This window comes from Leptodactylus fuscus, chromosome 9 (assembly GCF_031893055.1).
Source record: "Leptodactylus fuscus isolate aLepFus1 chromosome 9, aLepFus1.hap2, whole genome shotgun sequence".
In the NCBI taxonomy this organism is placed as follows: domain Eukaryota; kingdom Metazoa; phylum Chordata; class Amphibia; order Anura; family Leptodactylidae; genus Leptodactylus; species Leptodactylus fuscus.
Genome location: NC_134273.1, coordinates 12,580,440 through 12,599,376, shown reverse-complemented (window position 1 = coordinate 12,599,376; position 18,937 = coordinate 12,580,440). Strand labels below are relative to the sequence as shown.

The 18,937-nt window shown below is 48.6% G+C and overlaps 2 protein-coding genes across 5 annotated transcripts in view; one reads left to right on the top strand and one right to left on the bottom strand.

The window, feature by feature from the left end:
- SSBP3 (single stranded DNA binding protein 3) overlaps window positions 1-4,983 on the top strand; it is a 30,865-nt gene extending 25,882 nt beyond the window's left edge. For all 4 annotated transcript variants that reach the window (XM_075287269.1, XM_075287268.1, XM_075287267.1 and 1 more), the window contains exons 13-18: window positions 307-361; window positions 503-573; window positions 1,617-1,695; window positions 1,791-1,819; window positions 2,565-2,666; window positions 3,790-4,983. In XM_075287269.1, coding sequence (XP_075143370.1) covers window positions 307-361; window positions 503-573; window positions 1,617-1,695; window positions 1,791-1,819; window positions 2,565-2,666; window positions 3,790-3,819 — 366 coding nt within the window. In that variant the 3' untranslated portion in view covers window positions 3,820-4,983. The remainder of the gene's footprint in view (window positions 1-306; window positions 362-502; window positions 574-1,616; window positions 1,696-1,790; window positions 1,820-2,564; window positions 2,667-3,789) is intronic.
- A 2,967-nt stretch (window positions 4,984-7,950) lies between these two features.
- MRPL37 (mitochondrial ribosomal protein L37) lies at window positions 7,951-13,975 on the bottom strand. The gene is made up of 7 exons (XM_075287297.1): window positions 13,591-13,975; window positions 10,867-11,050; window positions 10,226-10,341; window positions 9,701-9,886; window positions 8,850-9,004; window positions 8,513-8,716; window positions 7,951-8,339 (listed from the first exon to the last, which is right to left on the bottom strand). The coding sequence occupies exons 1-7, from the start codon at window positions 13,922-13,924 to the stop codon at window positions 8,262-8,264; spliced, it is 1,257 nt and encodes a 418-aa protein (XP_075143398.1). The 5' UTR covers window positions 13,925-13,975; the 3' UTR covers window positions 7,951-8,261.
- Window positions 13,976-18,937: the final 4,962 nt, after the last annotated feature.

Sequence of the window (18,937 nt, the reverse complement as noted above, 5' to 3'; positions counted from 1 at the left end):
GCTAGTGGCCCCTGCAAGAGGTGAATGGCAGCTGAGCTCCTGGGAAAGAAGGGTCTGGGGTTTTTGGGATCCATCCATAGCCAGGCTTGGAGCATATTTTGGTGCAGGAATATGAGTGATCTGTGCCAGACAGACAGAGGTGACCCCGTCCTAGGTTGCACAGAAATATAGAGTCCAGTAAAAACTTCTCTTAACCCTTTATTGTAGCTGACTATGGGCACACACTGTCCATTTACTTCCATCTGTTTCATTAGGTTGCAATGTGATTGAAGCTTTCACTTTCTAATACATTGCTTGTATTTGCAGGGCCCACCTGGTGGCGGAGGACCTCCAGGGACACCCATCATGCCCAGTCCTGCAGGTACGTAACTGATTTCTGGTTTTTTTGTAATATATATTTTGCTTTTTTGTACAAATCTCAGAATGGGAAACCCTGCCGACTGATTTTGTTTGCATACGATACTACAATAATCACTTCACCTCTAATTTTCCTTTATTACAGAATCCACAAATTCGAGTGACAACATATACACAATGATAAATCCGGGTCCGCCAACCGGGAACCGCTCAAATGTAAGTACACAAGTCTCCGACGTCTTACACTCACTGAGTCTACTTGATCACCTGTGGCTGCAACCTGCAGCATTGGGGACGGGGGAGGGGTGGTGCGGGGTTTTTTTGTGAACAGCTAGAGCCGTGCTTGTGGGTCATAGGTGACAGTGTTTCGAGCTGTACTAAGTGTTCGTTTTGTTTTTGGACTAAATATTGATGACTAGAGATGAGCGAACACTGTTCAAAACAGCTGTTTCGAATAGCACGCTCCAATGCAAATGAATGGACGCGGCTGGCACGCAGGGGGTTAAGCGGCTGGCCGCCGGCATTCATTTCTATGGGAGCGTGCTATTCGGAAAGGCTGTTTCGAATAGTGTTCGCTCATCTCTGTTCATGACCTGTCTCTAGTATAAGTCATCGCTATTTGGCAGCGATCCGACAACCAGCAGCCTACCTGATCAACTCCATTTCAGAGGCCATTGACCTCCCATTGTTTGGTCACCTGCCATTCATATGAACGGGACTGACCTGTAATACCAAGCATGGCCACTATACACTGCACGGTGCTCAGCTTAGTAACTAGTGAAGAGGCCACATTGATAGTCTACAGTCTCTTCAGCTGATCGGCGGGGTGCCAGGTGTCAGAACCCAACTTATCTGATATTAGCGATGTATCCTAAGGCCCTATATGGGGGTTTCCGATTCATTCTGTTCTCATGACTCAGATCGGGATAAGACCTGCTCTATAATCATCGGAATGGGATATTTCGGAAGCCCCCATAGAGATGACACATCACACAATATACTTGGATGGCATTGAGTTCATTCCACCATAAACTTGGCCCCCCCCCCCCCCCCCCCTCAGATGCGCACACCGTCATGTACATGGGGTTTAATATCGTTGATATTTAAAAGGGTTTTCCTGGCGTAGAATATTGATCTATAGATGGTGGGGGTCTGTATGTCCTGCACCCCCACTGATCAGCTCCATACATAATGTACTGATAATATGTGAGCCAATAAAGTGTCTATGGAAGTGTCAATCTAGTTTCTGTTCTCTTTAGTTCCCTATGGGACCGGGCTCAGATGGACCTATGGGAGGAATGGGCGGCATGGAACCTCATCATATGAACGGGTCATTAGGTAGGTGGCCGCAGCTGGTAGGAAGAGCTGCCATCTACTGTGTACATGCCCCGATATTATCGACTCACTGTGTCTTCCTCTTTTTTCCTTGGTAGGGTCTGGAGACATGGACGGGCTCCCTAAGGTGAGGCATCACATGTAATCTGGTCACGCTTTATCATGCAGAGTATATGGCACAAGGACTGTCTCCTATATCAGATGGGGCTGCAGAAATCCATGTACTTGCTGCAAACGCCCCATTGTGATGTATAGGGAATGGATTTCTGAATTGCAGCTATATTGAAACGTGTACAATAACCTAATGGTCTGTAGGTTCATATCCTTGTTTGGGGGAAACTCCTTCTAGGCTGCAGTTACTTATGGAATTTCTCCCAACTTTAACCGTATTGGTCTTTGAGAACATGAAAGCCGTGGAAAACTTAGAATCCCTCCATACAATGCCAAGACCACCATGGCTTTGTGCTGCTCTTTTGCTGATCCTCATAGACAACCTGGAACAAAGGAGCACGTTACGTAGTCTTTAGTTAAACTGTATGCAGTTAGCTCCCCCTTGTGGTCGTAGGTATATGACATATTGGTATTTAAAGGGGTATTCCATGACTTGAATCGATGAAGGATAGGTCATTAGTACCACGTCAGTGGCTCACCCTATAGTTGGTTGAAGGCGGCCATAGCGTACGAAGAGCCTGGAGGACACAGTCATGTCTGCCGGTCACATGATCCTTCTGCAGCTCCATCTCATACAAGGCACAGCTGCTATACTATGCCCGGTGCTGTGCCTACTATGTATATAGTATATATTACTTTATAACTGATCCCTGGTGAATACTGGTATGGATTATAAACCTAGTTTATGTTCTCTCTTCCAGAATTCCCCAAATAACATAAGTGGCATTAGTAACCCTCCTGGGACACCGCGAGACGACGGAGAGTTAGGAGGAAACTTTCTTCATTCCTTCCAAAATGATAATGTAAGTCCTTACAAATATATACACGCACACATATACACAGTGTCTGTCCTGTCAGTGCTATAGTCACTTAGTCTCAGACCATGGCTGCATGACACATTGCCATATCCTATATGTCTACAGCTTTGGACATCAGGCTGATTGAAATGAATGTAGTATATGGTGGAGCCCCAACAGGGTTTCGGTCTAGGCTGGGCCTAAAGGTTCTAGGCTGGTTATGACCCCAGGTCACGTAATGGGAAGAAGTCCTGAGCCCCTCGGGGTCGCTCTATCGCTTCCCACCTCTCTCGGTTTTCCTAGGCAGTTACCATTGTTGCGGGGGCTGGCAGACTGTAGTAGAGGAGGTAGGACATAGTAAGTTCTCCCTGGTGTTGCTCCAGGTGTTATGCTTGGTTCACATCTGCATTGGTATTCTGTCCGGGGGAGTCTGCATGGAGTCCCCCCGACCGGAATACCAAACGCAATTGCAAGCAGCTTGCAGTAAAAGCACATGGACCCCCATAGACTATAATGAGGTCCGTGTGCTTTTAAGTAAGTTTCCTCACCAAAAAGCTCAGCGTGAACGCAGCCTAAGGGTATGTTCACACGGAGTAACGTGCCGTTTGATGTGGCACGTATACAGCGTGTGAGACTTTGAGCGCCGTATACGTGGCGTTATTTTGCGGCCATGATTTTGCGGCTGCAAAATAACGCTGCATATACGATCCTAGCTCCCATTGAAATCAATGGGAGCGTATACGGTGCTCAAAGTCTCATGCCATATAGGTGCCACATCACGCGGCATGTTACTCCATGTGAACTCCCCCTAACAGTCATAGGAGGGCAGCATGGACTTGCAGCGCCACCTACTGGATCCACTTTTATTTACTCCATTCTAACATCTACCGTGGAACAAGCTCTTAAACTTGGTGGCCGTACACATTAGACAGTCAGCTGTTCAGCATATATTAATCTACTGTGTTGGGCCGGACATGTTGGATTTCAACATGCCCAATCCTTTGCCGTCACAGGAGATAAGCTGCAACCACTTGTACTGGGGAGGTTTGGAGGAATCGATGTCGGCTGAGCCAATATGTATGATCGTAACGTGGACCAAACCATTAACCCTCGCCACTTGTTTTCACAGTACTCTCCCAGCATGACCATGAGCGTGTGACAACGGGGACAAGACTTGACTCAGCTGCTGCTCAGAAGGTGTCGGTGATTGGAGAAGAGAATTGTCTGGAGCGGCGGAGACGTCTACAACCGCTCCCTCAGTTCAGTTTCATGCAATAAAAAGCCAAAACTTTTTATTCCATCAAACACAGTACTAAAAACTGTCAAGACAAGAAAATCCTGCTCTGGGGATTTCTACCTGTACAGAATTTTTTTTTTTTTTTTTTTTTTTTTGTTTCCAAGAGAAGGAGACTTCAAGATATAAACCCGATTGCTGTGTCTTTATTTTTTAAATTTTTTTTGCCCCCCAAATGTTCTATGTCTGTGACGTGATATTCGAGGAGAAATAGCTGAAATAGGAAACTTTGTGCTTTTTTTTTTTTTTAAAGCTTTATTTTCCTTTCAAAGATGAACTGAGATCCTCAGACGCCCACGTCCCTCCAAAGAGATTTTCTGTTTCGTGCAACACCTCTGGAAATTTTTGTTTTTTTATATTTTTTTTTGTTTTTTTTTTCCACTGTGCAGGTGCTCCGGTCGGCCCTGCGCCCTTCTCTTTACCTCATACAATACAACACTTGATATTTGTTTAAACACCTAAGACTCTATATATTATATATATATTTTTTGTTTTCCTTTTTACCTCTACAAGAGCGATAATTTACTAGAAACTTCTAGAATCAAGAGGAAGCCCCTCGCTGCAGAAAGGGATGTTTTATAGGATCGCGCCATGGACAGGTTTGGTGTCAAGGCTTCACGCTGCAGACTTCGATGAGTTAAGTGGCGGCGCTGGTTGGCAGAATGAAACGCCCGCCATCTTTTGCATAACCACTGCCTGCTCTGGTTTCCATCCTATCGACGTTGACCCCAGAACAAGTCCGGCTGATACTCGACACTGTAATTTTTAGGTTTTGTTTTGTTTTTTTTACTTTCCTTCAGTCTGAAATGAGAAACTTTACAAGCGGCGACACTCTCGGGGGTTATTTGCTTGTGTGCTTAGGAAAAGGGACAGTCCGCGTAAGCTGGCGGCTGAGTTTCCGATCAAAGTCTCGTGTTCCAGGGTTTTTTTTGTATTTTTATTTTATTTTTTTTTCCTCATTTTATTTGTCAGGAGTAACTGAAGGAGGGAACATTAGCAGCTCCTCTCAGGACATTGTTACAAGAAAAATTCCTTGTGTATTCAAAAAGGGATAGTTAAATTATTGTCTCTTGATATGGGACAGCTTGGAATGATATGGTTAATTTTTCCGCCTCCATGCTGTAATAAATTTAATAAATTCAAAGAATTGTCACGGCACTTTTTTGGTTTTTTAAATAGTTTTATATATAATATTGACCAATATATGTATATACAGTGTTATGTATAATCTTATATTCTGTGTAAGACCCTGTGCAGATCTCCTTTCTGTATTTATTCACCGGCGACAGTCACATCCACAATGCAGAGTCTAATGGATGACAGTATGACGGCATTAGGACCCATTGTAGATGACCCTAGATCTGGTGAATAAACCAGATGGCGGTTTATGGGCCGTGCCGATGACAGTCTCTCCCTCCGCGCAGCTCTGTTGTCCCATGCTATATACCAGGGATAGGGAACCTTCGGCGCTCCAGCTGCTGTGAAACTACAACTCCCAGCATGCTCCATTCACTTCCATGGGAGTTCCAAGAACAGCAGAGTAAGTACGCATGCTGGGAGTTGTAGTTTTGCAACAGCTGGAGAGCCGTATGTTCCCTACTATATACAGTATAGGTCAGTGGAGCTGCGGGGAGGGAGACTCCTTGCCTTGTACATGACTGTGTTGCTTTGCGTCCTCGTCTCCTGATCAGGCTGGATTCTTTTTGGTTAATATTGCCCCTAATACAGGAGGCCTAAATGTTCTTAAGGGGATCGTCTAACAATAGACTTATCGTGATAAATGTTTGACTACCAGGGGTCCCAAACATCCCATTCCTCCTTACTGGATTACCTTACTGGTCGAGGATGGGTGTAGTCACTCAATGTTACGGGACTGATAGCCAAGTTCTCACTCTATTGGCCCCATAGACATTGAATGGACCTGATAGATTCGGCAGTGATGGGGATTAGTTTGGTTCCCTCCCAGTGTAAGGGCTTATTCACACTCTTGGTGTTTTCCATGTGCAGCACACCGTCCTTATTACTTTTATGGCTGTCTTCTGTCCAGTGTTCATCTACCATTATGGTAACTAGATGGATTTTTCTTTGTATTTCATGTATCTTTAAACTGCACAGGCTTGGTCTATTGGCCTACAATAGAGCATGCTCAGAGCGGGCCGCAGCAAGGTGGTGATAGATTCTCACCAAAGGAGTTGTGTTTTAGGGTATCCTGGCTTTTTGTCTAAAGACTGACGCTGGGTTCACACCAGCGTTCGATCTCTGTTCTGAGGGTTCCGTCTTCTGCATGCAGAAGACGGAAACCTGTCAGATCAGGTCCGGCCGTGAGCGCTGGTAAGCATTATATGCTCTCTGCCGCGAAACCATTTTTTTTTAAAAACTGTACACAGAGTACTGCATGTCTGACTCTGTGTCCGGTTAAAAAAAAAAACTTTCGCCGTGGAGAGCATAAAACGCTCACGGCCGGACACTTCAAACCCATTCAAATGAATGGGTTTGGAACATGACTGCAGGTTTCTGTCTCCTGTCCAGTTTCGTGCAGGGAACAGAAACCTGCAGAACGGAGACCCCGGGCGCAGATGTGAAAGAGCCCTTCTATTTTAGCTCAGCCTCATTTTTGCAAAATCTTTTCCATACAGAAGTGGATTGTATTAGGCCTCACATTGTGTTACGTCCTGCATCTGTCTTGTGTATTCTGTTGGGTTAGTAGATGATTGCCACAGCTGCAGTATTAAAGGTTTATTCCATCTTTATATGGTGATAAGGCAAAGTTCACATCTGCACGCTGCAGAAATCTGTGGAGAAAAGTCCTGCATGGAGGACACCTAGCAGACCCCATTATAGTCTATGGGGTAACCACTGGTTTAATGGTCTGACTCTCCATTATTCGGGTCCCCGGCAGCCCTGAATGACTGAGAGCCTGGTGCACATGTGAACCTAAGTTATGTTATCACTTCAAATGGTTTCTGACTTTTGGTGCCCTCACCGATCCTAAAATTGAAAGTGCTGAAATCCAGACAAGTATGGTCCAGGCCCAAATAGACTTTTCATACTGATGACCTGTGCACTGGAGTAATACAGCAGATGTTTCGGGGAAGTAAAGCGCTGCTCCTATTGGTGCTCAGACCCTGATTTGTGCAGGGTCTCTGTGTCAGACCCCACAGATCACATACTGATGAGCCATCTTGTAAATAAGTCATCAGTATGAAGAATTCATCTGGTCCTGGAAAAAAAAAAACAACCCTTTAATACATTGCACCTTTTCCCAGTTCTGTTCTGCCTCACCAGTTGCAAGGAGCACAGCCATGATGTCTGATGTAGGGTACACTCTGCTTTGTGCCATAGGTACTACAACTGAATGGAGAGCACTGGTGTTCACGCAACATCCAGGACATGCTCTTACCTTCCCAGAAAGCCCTACGATTAGTGCAGAGACTAAATCAGGACATGGTGTATGGGGACAGATGTGTGCCTTTGGGTGTCATGTTATATAAGGAGTTGTACAGAATTAGGGCCCCTTCACACGGAGTATACGCTCGCTGATTCTGAACGTGTAACACGTTCCGAATCAGCGGCGTTAAAACAGATCCCATTGCTTTCCTTGGAGCCGGCGTACGTGCGCTCCCCATAGAAATAAATGGGCTACTTTTTTTCCCCTATTGCTTTCAATGTGATGTGCGCGTATGCCGGCTCCCATAGAAAGCAATGGGATCTGTTTTAACGCCGCTGCTTCGGAACGTGTTAGACGTTGAGAATCAGCAAGCGTATATGTGTGAAGGGGCCCTTAGAGAAATTTAACTGCTTTCAAGTAGATATGGCACCATCTGAAGTGAGTGGAGCTGATCTGCAATATCATACACAACCTGTAGGCAGGGGTGGCGCTGTTTCTTTATGTCTAAGCATTGAACAATTCAACATCATCAGTCCTAAGGACCCAGACACACTGACAACTTCAGTTCAGATTTTTATTGTCTGCATTTTCCAGGACTGACTGTGGACTCCATACTCGTAGTCTGTGACTCCACCATCACGCTGTATAACATGCAGAGACTCCCGATGGTCTGACTGGGTTCAGACCTGGAAATAACTGATATATGAACCAGATTTTGCAGTCTCTATTTTTCCAGTGTGGCCCAAACTTGTTCCATTTCTCTCTAGAGTTTGAGGTCTTGACCTCTGGCCGGAGCCCCATTTCAGAACGGGCCATTTCCACTGCCTTATAACATACAGAGTATGACCGATACTCACAATCTCCTATAAATATTCCGGTTTATTCAGTAACTTGTATATACAGATATTTCTCTAGTAACTTAAACTGCTCCATTCAGGTACATGGACCAAAATTTCACAAAGGTTTCCGGCTTGAAACCGGCGATGCCAGCGGGAACCTAGAAAGAAAGAAAAAGGAAAAGCGTATGTTCATATAAGCTGAACAACAAGTGTCCAACTACAGTAAAATATCCTCTATCACCCCAAATAGATAGTTCCTGCTTGTGGTCACCGCTGTACTCCAATCGCTTCCACCTCCAGTATTTATTACCTTCCTGCTCAGGTTACTTACCAGAACCACTTTCCTCTTAATTTTTGGCTTGAACGCCACCGTGTCGTACAGCGCTTGGTCTCCATCCATCCAGACGATGTTCTTGATGCCATCATTAGAGGCCAAATCCAATGTGTTCAGCTGCAGCACCATGAAATGGAACAACTGGCCGTCGGTGCCAACGCTCTGAACTACGATTGGTTGTGGCAAAGTCTTGACATCCTCCTGAGGAAGAGCAAACCATTACTACATCTATCCAGTCCTGCAGCTTATATAAAGACGTGGGATAAAACTGCTACGGTGTGAGAAGTCTGTACAACGCCACCAAATACACGTGGCGCAGTAAGTACAGACGTACCCCAAAGAGGATCTTGGCTTTGGCCACTGCACCTCCAAATGCGATCATAATCATCTTCGCCCTCAGCTGGTCTGGAAGGCATTTTGCTCTGGTGTCGCAGGGCTCAGTGACGTATACAGTGTGCAGGTGGGGGTAAGGGAACCCGTCCTTAAAACCTGCAGCAGAGATGGGAAAATTATATTACACAGCAACAAAAATCTGCAACCGTAAGTGGACACATTGACCTGTATCCTGCACCTATACAAGCATTACATAGTGATGTTCTGCTGACAGGTAATGTCATTACTACTGATTGTTAGACTAAGGTTATGTTCAACTCAACAAGATTTCACAAGGGTTTTGGTGCACTCTCCATGCCATGCATATGAATATGGTTTCTGCAACCCTGTTCACACGCATAGGTAAGCAGGCTAATAACCCCCATGCATCTCTGCCACCGAAATCTTTGTGTTGGCTTCTGAATTTGCTGCAGACACTGTAAAGCAGGGGTAGGGAACCTTCGGCTCTCCAGCTGCTGTGAAACTACAACTCCCAGCATGCTCCATTCACTTCCATCGGAGTTCCAAGTACAGCAGAGCAAGTATGCATGCTGGGAGTTGTAGTTTTGCAACATCTGGAGAGCTGTACGTTCCCTACCCCTGCTGTAAAGGGAACAGCTTAAGCCAATCCCAATGACATGTCATGTGACTGATTATTCTATAAAGTGTCACAATTCTGCAAAATAAAAATAAAAAAGTGTAGTCCCACCAAAGCAATGTATCCCCTATCCTGAGCGGTTGGACCCCTCTGACCTCAAAACCAGGAATACTTTGTTCCACGTCCCATACAGAACAGCCAATGACTGGACGTACCGATATCGTTTCGTTCCTCGTACACGTTGACTTCTTGTAGATCAATAGCCGGAGACAGTGGATAGAGGGAGTCCAGGACGTGCTGCTCGGTGGCTTGGATTTCAGGAGACGAAGCCAAAGGATCTAGCGGGGTCTTAGCGCTCATCAGTAAACTATTAGTACCCCTCACATGGTAGATAGTAGAGTCTGCAAGATGGAGAAAGGTAGGAATGGAGGAGGGCACGGCAAATAAGACCCAGGATACATCAGTCAGGTCATATCTACCTATCGTGGATTAAAAGGTATTCCAGGATTATACTACTGATGGTCTATCTCTAGGGTAAGTTATCAATATCAGCCCCCCCTTATCCGTCATGTGAATGGGACTACAAGGGCTGTGCCTTGTATACAACGATGAGGCCACAGTTCCTGCCCAGTCTCTTTAATCCGCGGGTCATTGGGGGCTCCAGGTGTCGGACCCCCATTCATTGGATATTAATCATCCTATACCCCTCTATAGAATAGGTGTACAGAGATGGCGCTTACCCTTATGCCAAAAAGTTGACAATTTCCAGTTGTCCACAAACGTCCTGTGTGTTAGTGAAGGGTACGAGCAGCTCTGTGTACGGCACAAATGCAAGAGGCTCTGCAGCAGCTTCGGACTTTAACAAGCAAAAGGAATAAATATTAAAATGTAATGATGTTACTTTTTTATCTTTACTTGTTTTGTGGGGAAAAATAAATCATCACCTACCTATAGGATCGTAGATATCCTGCAGATCTGTGACCGCTCAGACCCCACTGATCAGGAGAACGGGGGATTTTTGTACCCTGATCTGACTGAAGTGTCTGCGGCACCTCCACTGATATGAATGGAGCTGTGTGCATGCTACCCGACCACCGGGCTCTATTCAGAACGGGGTACAAATGTCCCCCGATCTCCTAATCAGTGGGGGTGTTAACGGTCAGATCTTGTTTTGTCGGAAAACCCCTTAAAAAGAGAAAAATCCACACAGTGTCACCGACTACTTACCAGCGGCTGCTCAAGGAAAAATCCCAGGCTGTTTGCTAGGAGCAGTACCAGGGGAAGTTATCGGATTCTTCTGACAACCCCACCCCCCTATGGATGTCTCCACGTGTCCTCTGATGGACCCGACAACCAGGAGTGTTTGTTATCGGTCACTCACCAGTACTCTTCTCTCTCTCTTATTTCCCCGGTGGTGCTCCATAGGCAGGCATTGGAAATAGCATTGTGCACCAGCTCCTCGTGATTGGGGAATGTATAGGCCGGGTCCTCAGACAGGGTCACGATCCTCTGCGGCAGTCCTTCAATTAGCTTGGACTTTGTCAGCCATAGCGCCTGCTTCACACCTGAATACAGAGACGGACAAAAGATGTCACTCCATGAGGTATCTGACACAGGAGAAGATAGGACTAAGTGCTATTACTACTGGGATCTGTGCGTCCAGTTCCCTGCAGCTCCACCACAGGACATCTGTCTGTGCAATGCATGAACGTGCCGAGTCCTCCAGAACAAGAGATGTTCCCCTCTAGCATCTAGGGCAGGGGTAGGGAACGTACGGCTCTCCAGCTGTTGCAAAACTACAATTCCCAGCATGCCTACTTGCTCTGCTGTTCTTGCAACTCCAATGGAAGTGAATGGAGCATGCTGGGAGTTGTAGTTTCACAGCAGCTGGAGAGGCGAAGGTTCCCTACCCCTGATCTAGGGTCTGCGGCATTAAAGGGGTTTTTCAGGGACAGAGCTCGAGGCATAGGACTGGAGGCAGTTCTGGGCCCCTCGCTCTCTTGTTCACCACTAGTTACTTGTGCTATGGGGGTGTATGTCAGACTCCATGGCACACGATGTACGAAAATAGGAAAGGGACAGGTGCTGGTTCTGATCACCTGAGCCCAGAAAACCATGGGAGAAAAAAAAAAAAACACGGGAGAAGAAAAATAAATAAAAAATAGAACTGCCTGGAAAACCCCTTCAAGACTGCAAATGTTGCAAAGCCGCCATGTAGGCCAGCGAGAGATGCAAATTCTAAATTTCACACAATTCACAGCAAGTCGTAGACTGAGCACAATAATGTTAGTCATGTGACCAATGTTGCTGCATATGTCACACTACAAGGGTCCATACACATGTACTGGCAACCAAAGATGGCAGAATTATACAGTATAACGGTGCAATCACCAGCGGCTGACAGTAGTAGGCAGGCATTGTAATCGCCATGTTTCCCAGTCACCCTACTGTCACCGGTCCTTCACATGGTATGTATCCAGCTCCAAAAGAATACCCACCAGTATGTACCCAGCTTTCCCAGTACACCCCCATCCTGCACCAGTATATACCCAGCTCGACCAGAATACCCACCACCACCCTGTATATATTCAGCTCTGCCAGTACCCCATACCCTGCACCAGTACATACCCAGCTCTGCCAGTACACCCCCACCCTGCATCAGTATATGCCCAGCGCCCCCAGTACACCCCCACCCTGCACCATTATATACCCAGAGCCCCCCCCACTCTGCACCAGTATATACCCAGAGCCCCCAGTACACCCCCAACCTGCACCAGTATATACCCAGAGCCCCCAGTACACCCCCACCCTGCACCAGTATATACCCAGAGCCCCCAGTACACCCCCACCCTGCACCAGTATATACCCAGAGCCCCCAGTACACCCCCACCCTGCACCAGTATATACCCAGAGCCCCCGGTACACCCCCACCCTGCACCAGTATATACCCAGAGCCCCCGGTACACCCCCAACCTGCACCAGTATATACCCAGAGCCCCCGGTACACCCCCACCCTGCACCAGTATATACCCAGAGCCCCCGGTACACCCCCACCCTGCACCAGTATATACCCAGCGCCCCCGGTACACCCCCACCCTGTACCAGTATATACCCAGAGCCCCCGGTACACCCCCACCCTGCACCAGTATATACCCAGAGCCCCCGGTACACCCCCACCCTGCACCAGTATATACCCAGAGCCCCCAGTACACCCCCACCCTGCACCAGTATATACCCAGAGCCCCCGGTACACCCCCACCCTGCACCAGTATATACCCAGAGCCCCCAGTACACCCCCACCCTGCACCAGTATATACCCAGAGCCCCCAGTACACCCCCCACCCTGCACCAGTATATACCCAGAGCCCCCAGTACACCCCCATCCTGCACCAGTATATACCCAGAGCCCCCAGTACACCCCCACTCTGCACCAGTATATACCCAGAGCCCCCAGTATACCCCCACTCTGCACCAGTATATACCCAGAGCCCCCAGTATACCCCCACTCTGCACCAGTATATACCCAGAGCCCCCAGTACACCCCCACTCTGCACCAGTATATACCCAGAGCCCCCAGTATACCCCCACCCTGCACCAGTATATACCCAGAGCCCCCAGTACACCCCCACCCTGCACCAGTATATACCCAGAGCCCCCAGTACACCCCCACTCTGCACCAGTATATACCCAGAGCCCCCAGTACACCCCCACCCTGCACCAGTATATACCCAGAGCCCCCAGTACACCCCCACCCTGCACCAGTATATACCCAGAGCCCCCAGTATACCCCCACCCTGCACCAGTATATACCCAGAGCCCCCAGTATACCCCCACCCTGCACCAGTATATACCCAGAGCCCCCAGTATACCCCCACTCTGCACCAGTATATACCCAGAGCCCCCAGTACACCCCCACTCTGCACCAGTATATACCCAGAGCCCCCAGTATACCCCCACCCTGCACCAGTATATACCCAGAGCCCCCAGTACACCCCCCACCCTGCACCAGTATATACCCAGAGCCCCCAGTACACCCCCACTCTGCTCATTGGGCACAGTGACCTTCCATTGAGGGCTCACTCGGGGTCCTGCCGCCCCTCCATACCTCCCAGCAGCCGGCACTTGGGGTTGAAGATGTAGGAGGGCTGCTCCTTATACAGCGCCATCTCCTGGGCGGGTGGGGAGCGGTAATACCGCGGGTTCCAGTCCATCCTGAACTCGGGGAAGTTGGGCCGGGCCAGCCAGGGGACATAGTAACCGCGCTCGGCATAAGTGATCCGCTCCAGGCCCGGGATCTCCAGCGGCTCCTTCTTCTGCCGGGGCGGAGGCACCTGTTTCCTGCTGCGGCTGGCGCTGACGCTCAGACATCGGAGACCCGTTCTCCGGGCACAGGGCAGACCGGCCGCTGACACGGAGTGTGTGAGTACGGAGGCCGCCATCTTGGCGCGCTAGGGATGATGGGTAGTGTAGTGTCCTGTCAATGTCTGGAGGAGCGGAGCCGTATCCGGTGTGAGTAGAGTGCGGGGCCCGGACCTGAGCCTGAGTCCTGCCCTGTACACAGCTCTGGTGTTGTATGCTACTATAGGGGAGACGAGATTTACCACGGTTGCGTCTAAGAATGGTAGGTCCTCCCTCCAGCAACTCCAATCTAGTCCCCTCACTACAGGAGCAGCTAGAGTGGAGTGTCTATAGGGGGCGCCATAACTGGCCAAGAGAGACATTGTATATGTATATGATTATCAATAAGAATACAGGAAATAAACATTCCTGCACATACACTTACCGGCCACTTTATTAGGTACACCATGCTAGTAACGGGTTGGACCCCCTTTTGCCTTCAGAACTGCCTCAATTCTTCGTGGCATAGATACAACAAGGTGCTGGAAGCATTCCTCAGAGATTTTGGTCCATATTGACATGATGGCATCACACAGTTGCCGCAGATTTGTCGGCTGCACATCCATGATGCGAATCTCCCGTTCCACCACATCCCAAAGATGCTCCTCTATTGGATTGAGATCTGGTGACTGTGGAGGCCATTGGAGTACAGTGAACTCATTGTCATGTACAAGAAACCAGTCTGAGATGATTCCAGCTTTATGACATGGCATTGCATTATCCTGCTGAAAGTAGCCATCAGATGTTGGGTACATTGTGGTCATAAAGGGATGGACATGGTCAGCAACAATACTCAGGTAGGCTTTGGCGTTGCAACGATGCTCAATTGGTACCAAGGGGCCCAAAGAGTGCCAAGAAAATATTCCCCACACCATGACACCACCACCACCAGCCTGAACCGTTACCGATACAAGGCAGGATGGATCCATGCTTTCATGTTGTTGACGCCAAATTCTGACCCTACCATCCGAATGTCGCAGCAGAAATCGAGACTCATCAGACCAGGCAACGTTTTTCCAATCTTCAATTGTCCAATTTTGATGAGCTTGTGCAAATTGTAGCCTCAGTTTCCTGTTCTTAGCTGAAAGGAGTGGCCCCCGGTGTGGTCTTCTGCTGCTGTAGCCCATCTGCCTCAAAGTTCGACATACTGTGCATTCAGAGATGCTCTTCTGGCTACCTTGGTTGTAACGGGTGGCTATTTGAGTCACTGTTGCCTTTCTATCAGCTCAAACCAGTCTGGCCATTCTCCTCTGACCTCTGGCATCAACAACGCATTTCCGCCCCCCACAGAACTGCCGCTCACTGGATGTTTTTTCTTTTTCGGACCATTCTCTGTAAACCCTAGAGATGGTTGTGCGTGAAAATCCCAGTAGATCAGCAGTTTCTGAAATACTCAGACCAGCCCTTCTGGCACCAACAACCATGCCACGTTCAAAGGCACTCAAATCACCTTTCTTCCCCATACTGATGCTCGGTTTGAACTGCAGGAGATTGTCTTGACCATGTCTACATGCCTAAATGCACTGACTCGCCGCCATGTGATTGGCTGATTAGAAATTAACTGTTAAAGAGCAGTTGGACAGGTGTACCTAATAAAGTGGCCGGTGAGTGTATATACATACATACATACATGAGCACATATATATATGGGACACCCGCATGAGCGCATATATATGCGATGTCAGAGCCAGAATCAGTATGAGAGTTCAGAGCCAGAATCAGTCTGAGAGGTCAGAGCCAGAATCAGTCTGAGAGGTCAGAGCCAGAATCAGTATGAGACATCAGAGCCAGAATCAGTCTGAGTGGTCAGAGCCAGAAATAGTATGAGAGGTTAGAGCCAGGATCAGTCTGAGCGGTCAGAGCCAGACTCAGTCTGAGAGGTCAGAGCCAGAATCAGTATGAGAGGTCAGAGCCAGAATCAGTCTGAGAGGTCAGAGCCAGAATCAGTCTGAGAGGTCAGAGCCAGAATCAGTCTGAGAGGTCAGAGCCAGAATCAGTCTGAGAGGTCAGAGCCAGAATCAGTATGAGAGGTCAGAGCCAGAATCAGACTGAGAGGTCAGAGCCAGAATCAGTCTGAGAAGTCAGAGCCAGAATCAGTCTGAGAGGTCAGAGCCAGAATCAGACTGAGAGGTCAGAGCCAGAATCAGTCTGAGAGGTCAGAGCCGGAATCAGTCTGAGAGGTCAGAGCCGGAATCAGTCTGAGGTCAGAGCCAGAATCAGTCTGAGAGGTCAGAGCCAGAATCAGTCTGAGAGGTCAGAGCCAGAATCGGTATGAGAGGTCAGAGCCAGAATCGGTATGAGAGGTCAGAGCCAGAATCAGTCTGAGAGGTCAGAGCCAGAATCAGTCTGAGAGGTCAGAGCCAGAATCAGTCTGAGAGGTCAGAGCCAGAATCAGTGTGAGAGGTCAGAGCCAGAATCAGTCTGAGAGGTCAGAGCCAGAATCAGTCTGAGAGGTCAGAGCCAGAATCAGTCTGAGAGGTCAGAGCCAGAATGGGTATGAGAGGTCAGAGCCAGAATCAGTCTGACAGGTCAGAGCCAGAATCAGTCTGAGAGGTCAGAGCCAGAATCAGACTGAGAGGTCAGAGCCAGAATCAGTCTGAGAGGTCAGAGCCAGAATCAGTCTGAGAGGTCAGAGCCAGAATCAGTATGAGAGGTCTGAGCCAGAATCAGACTGAGAGGTCAGAGCCAGAATCAGTATGAGAGGTCAGAGCCAGAATCAGTCTGAGAGGTCAGAGCCAGAATCAGTATGAGAGGTCTGAGCCAGAATCAGACTGAGAGGTCAGAGCCGGAAGCGGTATGAGAGGTCAGAGCCAGAATCAGTCTGAGAGGTCAGAGCCAGAATCAGACTGAGAGGTCAGAGCCAGAATCAGTATGAGAGATCAGAGCCAGAATCAGTCTGAGAGGTCAGATCCAGAAACAGTCTGAGAGGTCAGAGCCAGAATCAGTCTGAGAGGTCAGAGCCAGAATGGGTATGAGAGGTCAGAGCCAGAATCAGTCTGACAGGTCAGAGCCAGAATCAGTATGAGAGGTCGGAGCCAGAATCAGTCTGAGAGGTCAGAGCCAGAATCAGACTGAGAGGTCAGAGCCAGAATCAGTCTGAGAGGTCAGAGCCAGAATCAGTCTGAGAGGTCAGAGCCAGAATCATTCTGAGAGGTCAGAGCCAGAATCAGTCTGAGAGGTCAGAGCCAGAATCAGACTGAGAGGTCAGAGCCAGAATCAGTATGAGAGGTCAGAGCCAGAATCAGTCTGAGAGGTCAGAGCCAGAATCAGTATGAGAGGTCAGAGCCAGAATCAGACTGAGTGGTCTGAGCCAGAATCAGACTGAGAGGTCAGAGCCAGAATCAGTCTGAGAGGTCAGAGCCAGAATGGGTATGAGAGGTCAGAGCCAGAATCAGTCTGACAGGTCAGAGCCAGAATCAGTCTGAGAGGTCAGAGCCAGAATCAGTCTGAGAGGTCAGAGCCAGAATCAGTCTGAGAGGTCAGAGCCAGAATCAGTATGAGAGGTCAGAGCCAGAATCAGTCTGAGAGGTCTGAGCCAGAATCAGACTGAGAGATCAGAGCCAGAATCAGTATGAGAGGTCAGAGCCAGAATCAGTCTGAGAGGTCAGAGCCAGAATCAGTATGAGAGGTCTGAGCCAGAATCAGACTGAGAGGTCAGAGCCAGAATCAGTCTGAGAGGTCAGAGCCAGAATGGGTATGAGAGGTCAGAGCCAGAATGGGTATGAGAGGTCAGAGCCAGAATCAGTCTGACAGGTCAGAGCCAGAATCAGTCTGAGAGGTCAGAGCCAGAATCAGTCTGAGAGGTAAGAGCCAGAATCAGACTGAGAGGTCAGAGCCAGAATCAGTCTGAGAGGTCAGAGCCAGAATCAGTCTGAGGTCAGAGCCTGAATCGGTATGAGAGGTCAGAGCCAGAATCGGTATGAGAGGTCAGAGCCAGAATCGGTATGAGAGGTCAGAGCCAGAATCGGACTGAGAGGTCAGAGCCAACATCAGTCTGAGAGGTCAGAGCCAGAATCAGTCTGAGAGGTCAAAACCAGAATCAGTCTGAGAGGTCAGAGCCAGAATCAGTCTGAGAGGTCAGAGCCAGAATCAGTCTGAGAGGTCAGAGCCGGAAGCAGTATGAGAGGTCAGAGCCAGAATCGGTATGAGAGGTCAGAGCCAGAATCGGTATGAGAGGTCAGAGCCGGAAGCGGTATGAGAGGACAGAGCCAGAATCAGTATGAGAGGTAAGAGCCAGAATAAGTATGAGAGGTCAGAGCCAGAATCAGTATGAGAGGTCAGAGCCAGAATCAGACTGAGAGGTCAGAGCCAGAATCAGTCTGAGAGGTCAGAGCCAGAATCAGTCTGAGAGGTCAGAGCCAGAATCAGTCTGAGGTCAGAGCCAGAATCGGTATGAGAGGTCAGAGCCAGAATCGGTATGAGAGGTCAGAGCCAGAATCGGTATGAGAGGTCAGAGCCAGAATCGGTATGAGAGGTCAGAGCCAGAATCGGTATGAGAGGTCAGAGCCAGAATCGGTATGAGAGGTCAGAGCCAGAATCAGTCTGAGAGGTCAGAGCCAGAATCAGTCTGAGAGGTCAGAGCCAGAATCAGTCTGAGAGGTCAGAGCCAGAATCAGTCTAAGAGGTCAGAGCCAGAATCAGTCTGAGAGGTCAGAGCCAGAATCAGTCTGAGAGGTCAGAGCCAGAATCAGTCTGAGAGGTCAGAGCCAGAATCAGTCTGAGAGGTCAGAGCCAGAATGGGTATGAGAGGTCAGAGCCAGAATCAGTCTGACAGGTCAGAGCCAGAATCAGTCTGAGAGGTCAGAGCCAGAATCAGACTGAGAGGTCAGAGCCAGAATCAGTCTGAGAGGTCAGAGCCAGAATCAGTCTGAGAGGTCAGAGCCAGAATCAGTATGAGAGGTCTGAGCTAGAATCAGACTGAGAGGTCAGAGCCAGAATCAGTATGAGAGGTCAGAGCCAGAATCAGTCTGAGAGGTCAGAGCCAGAATCAGTATGAGAGGTCTGAGCCAGAATCAGACTGAGAGGTCAGAGCCAGAATCAGTCTGAGAGGTCAG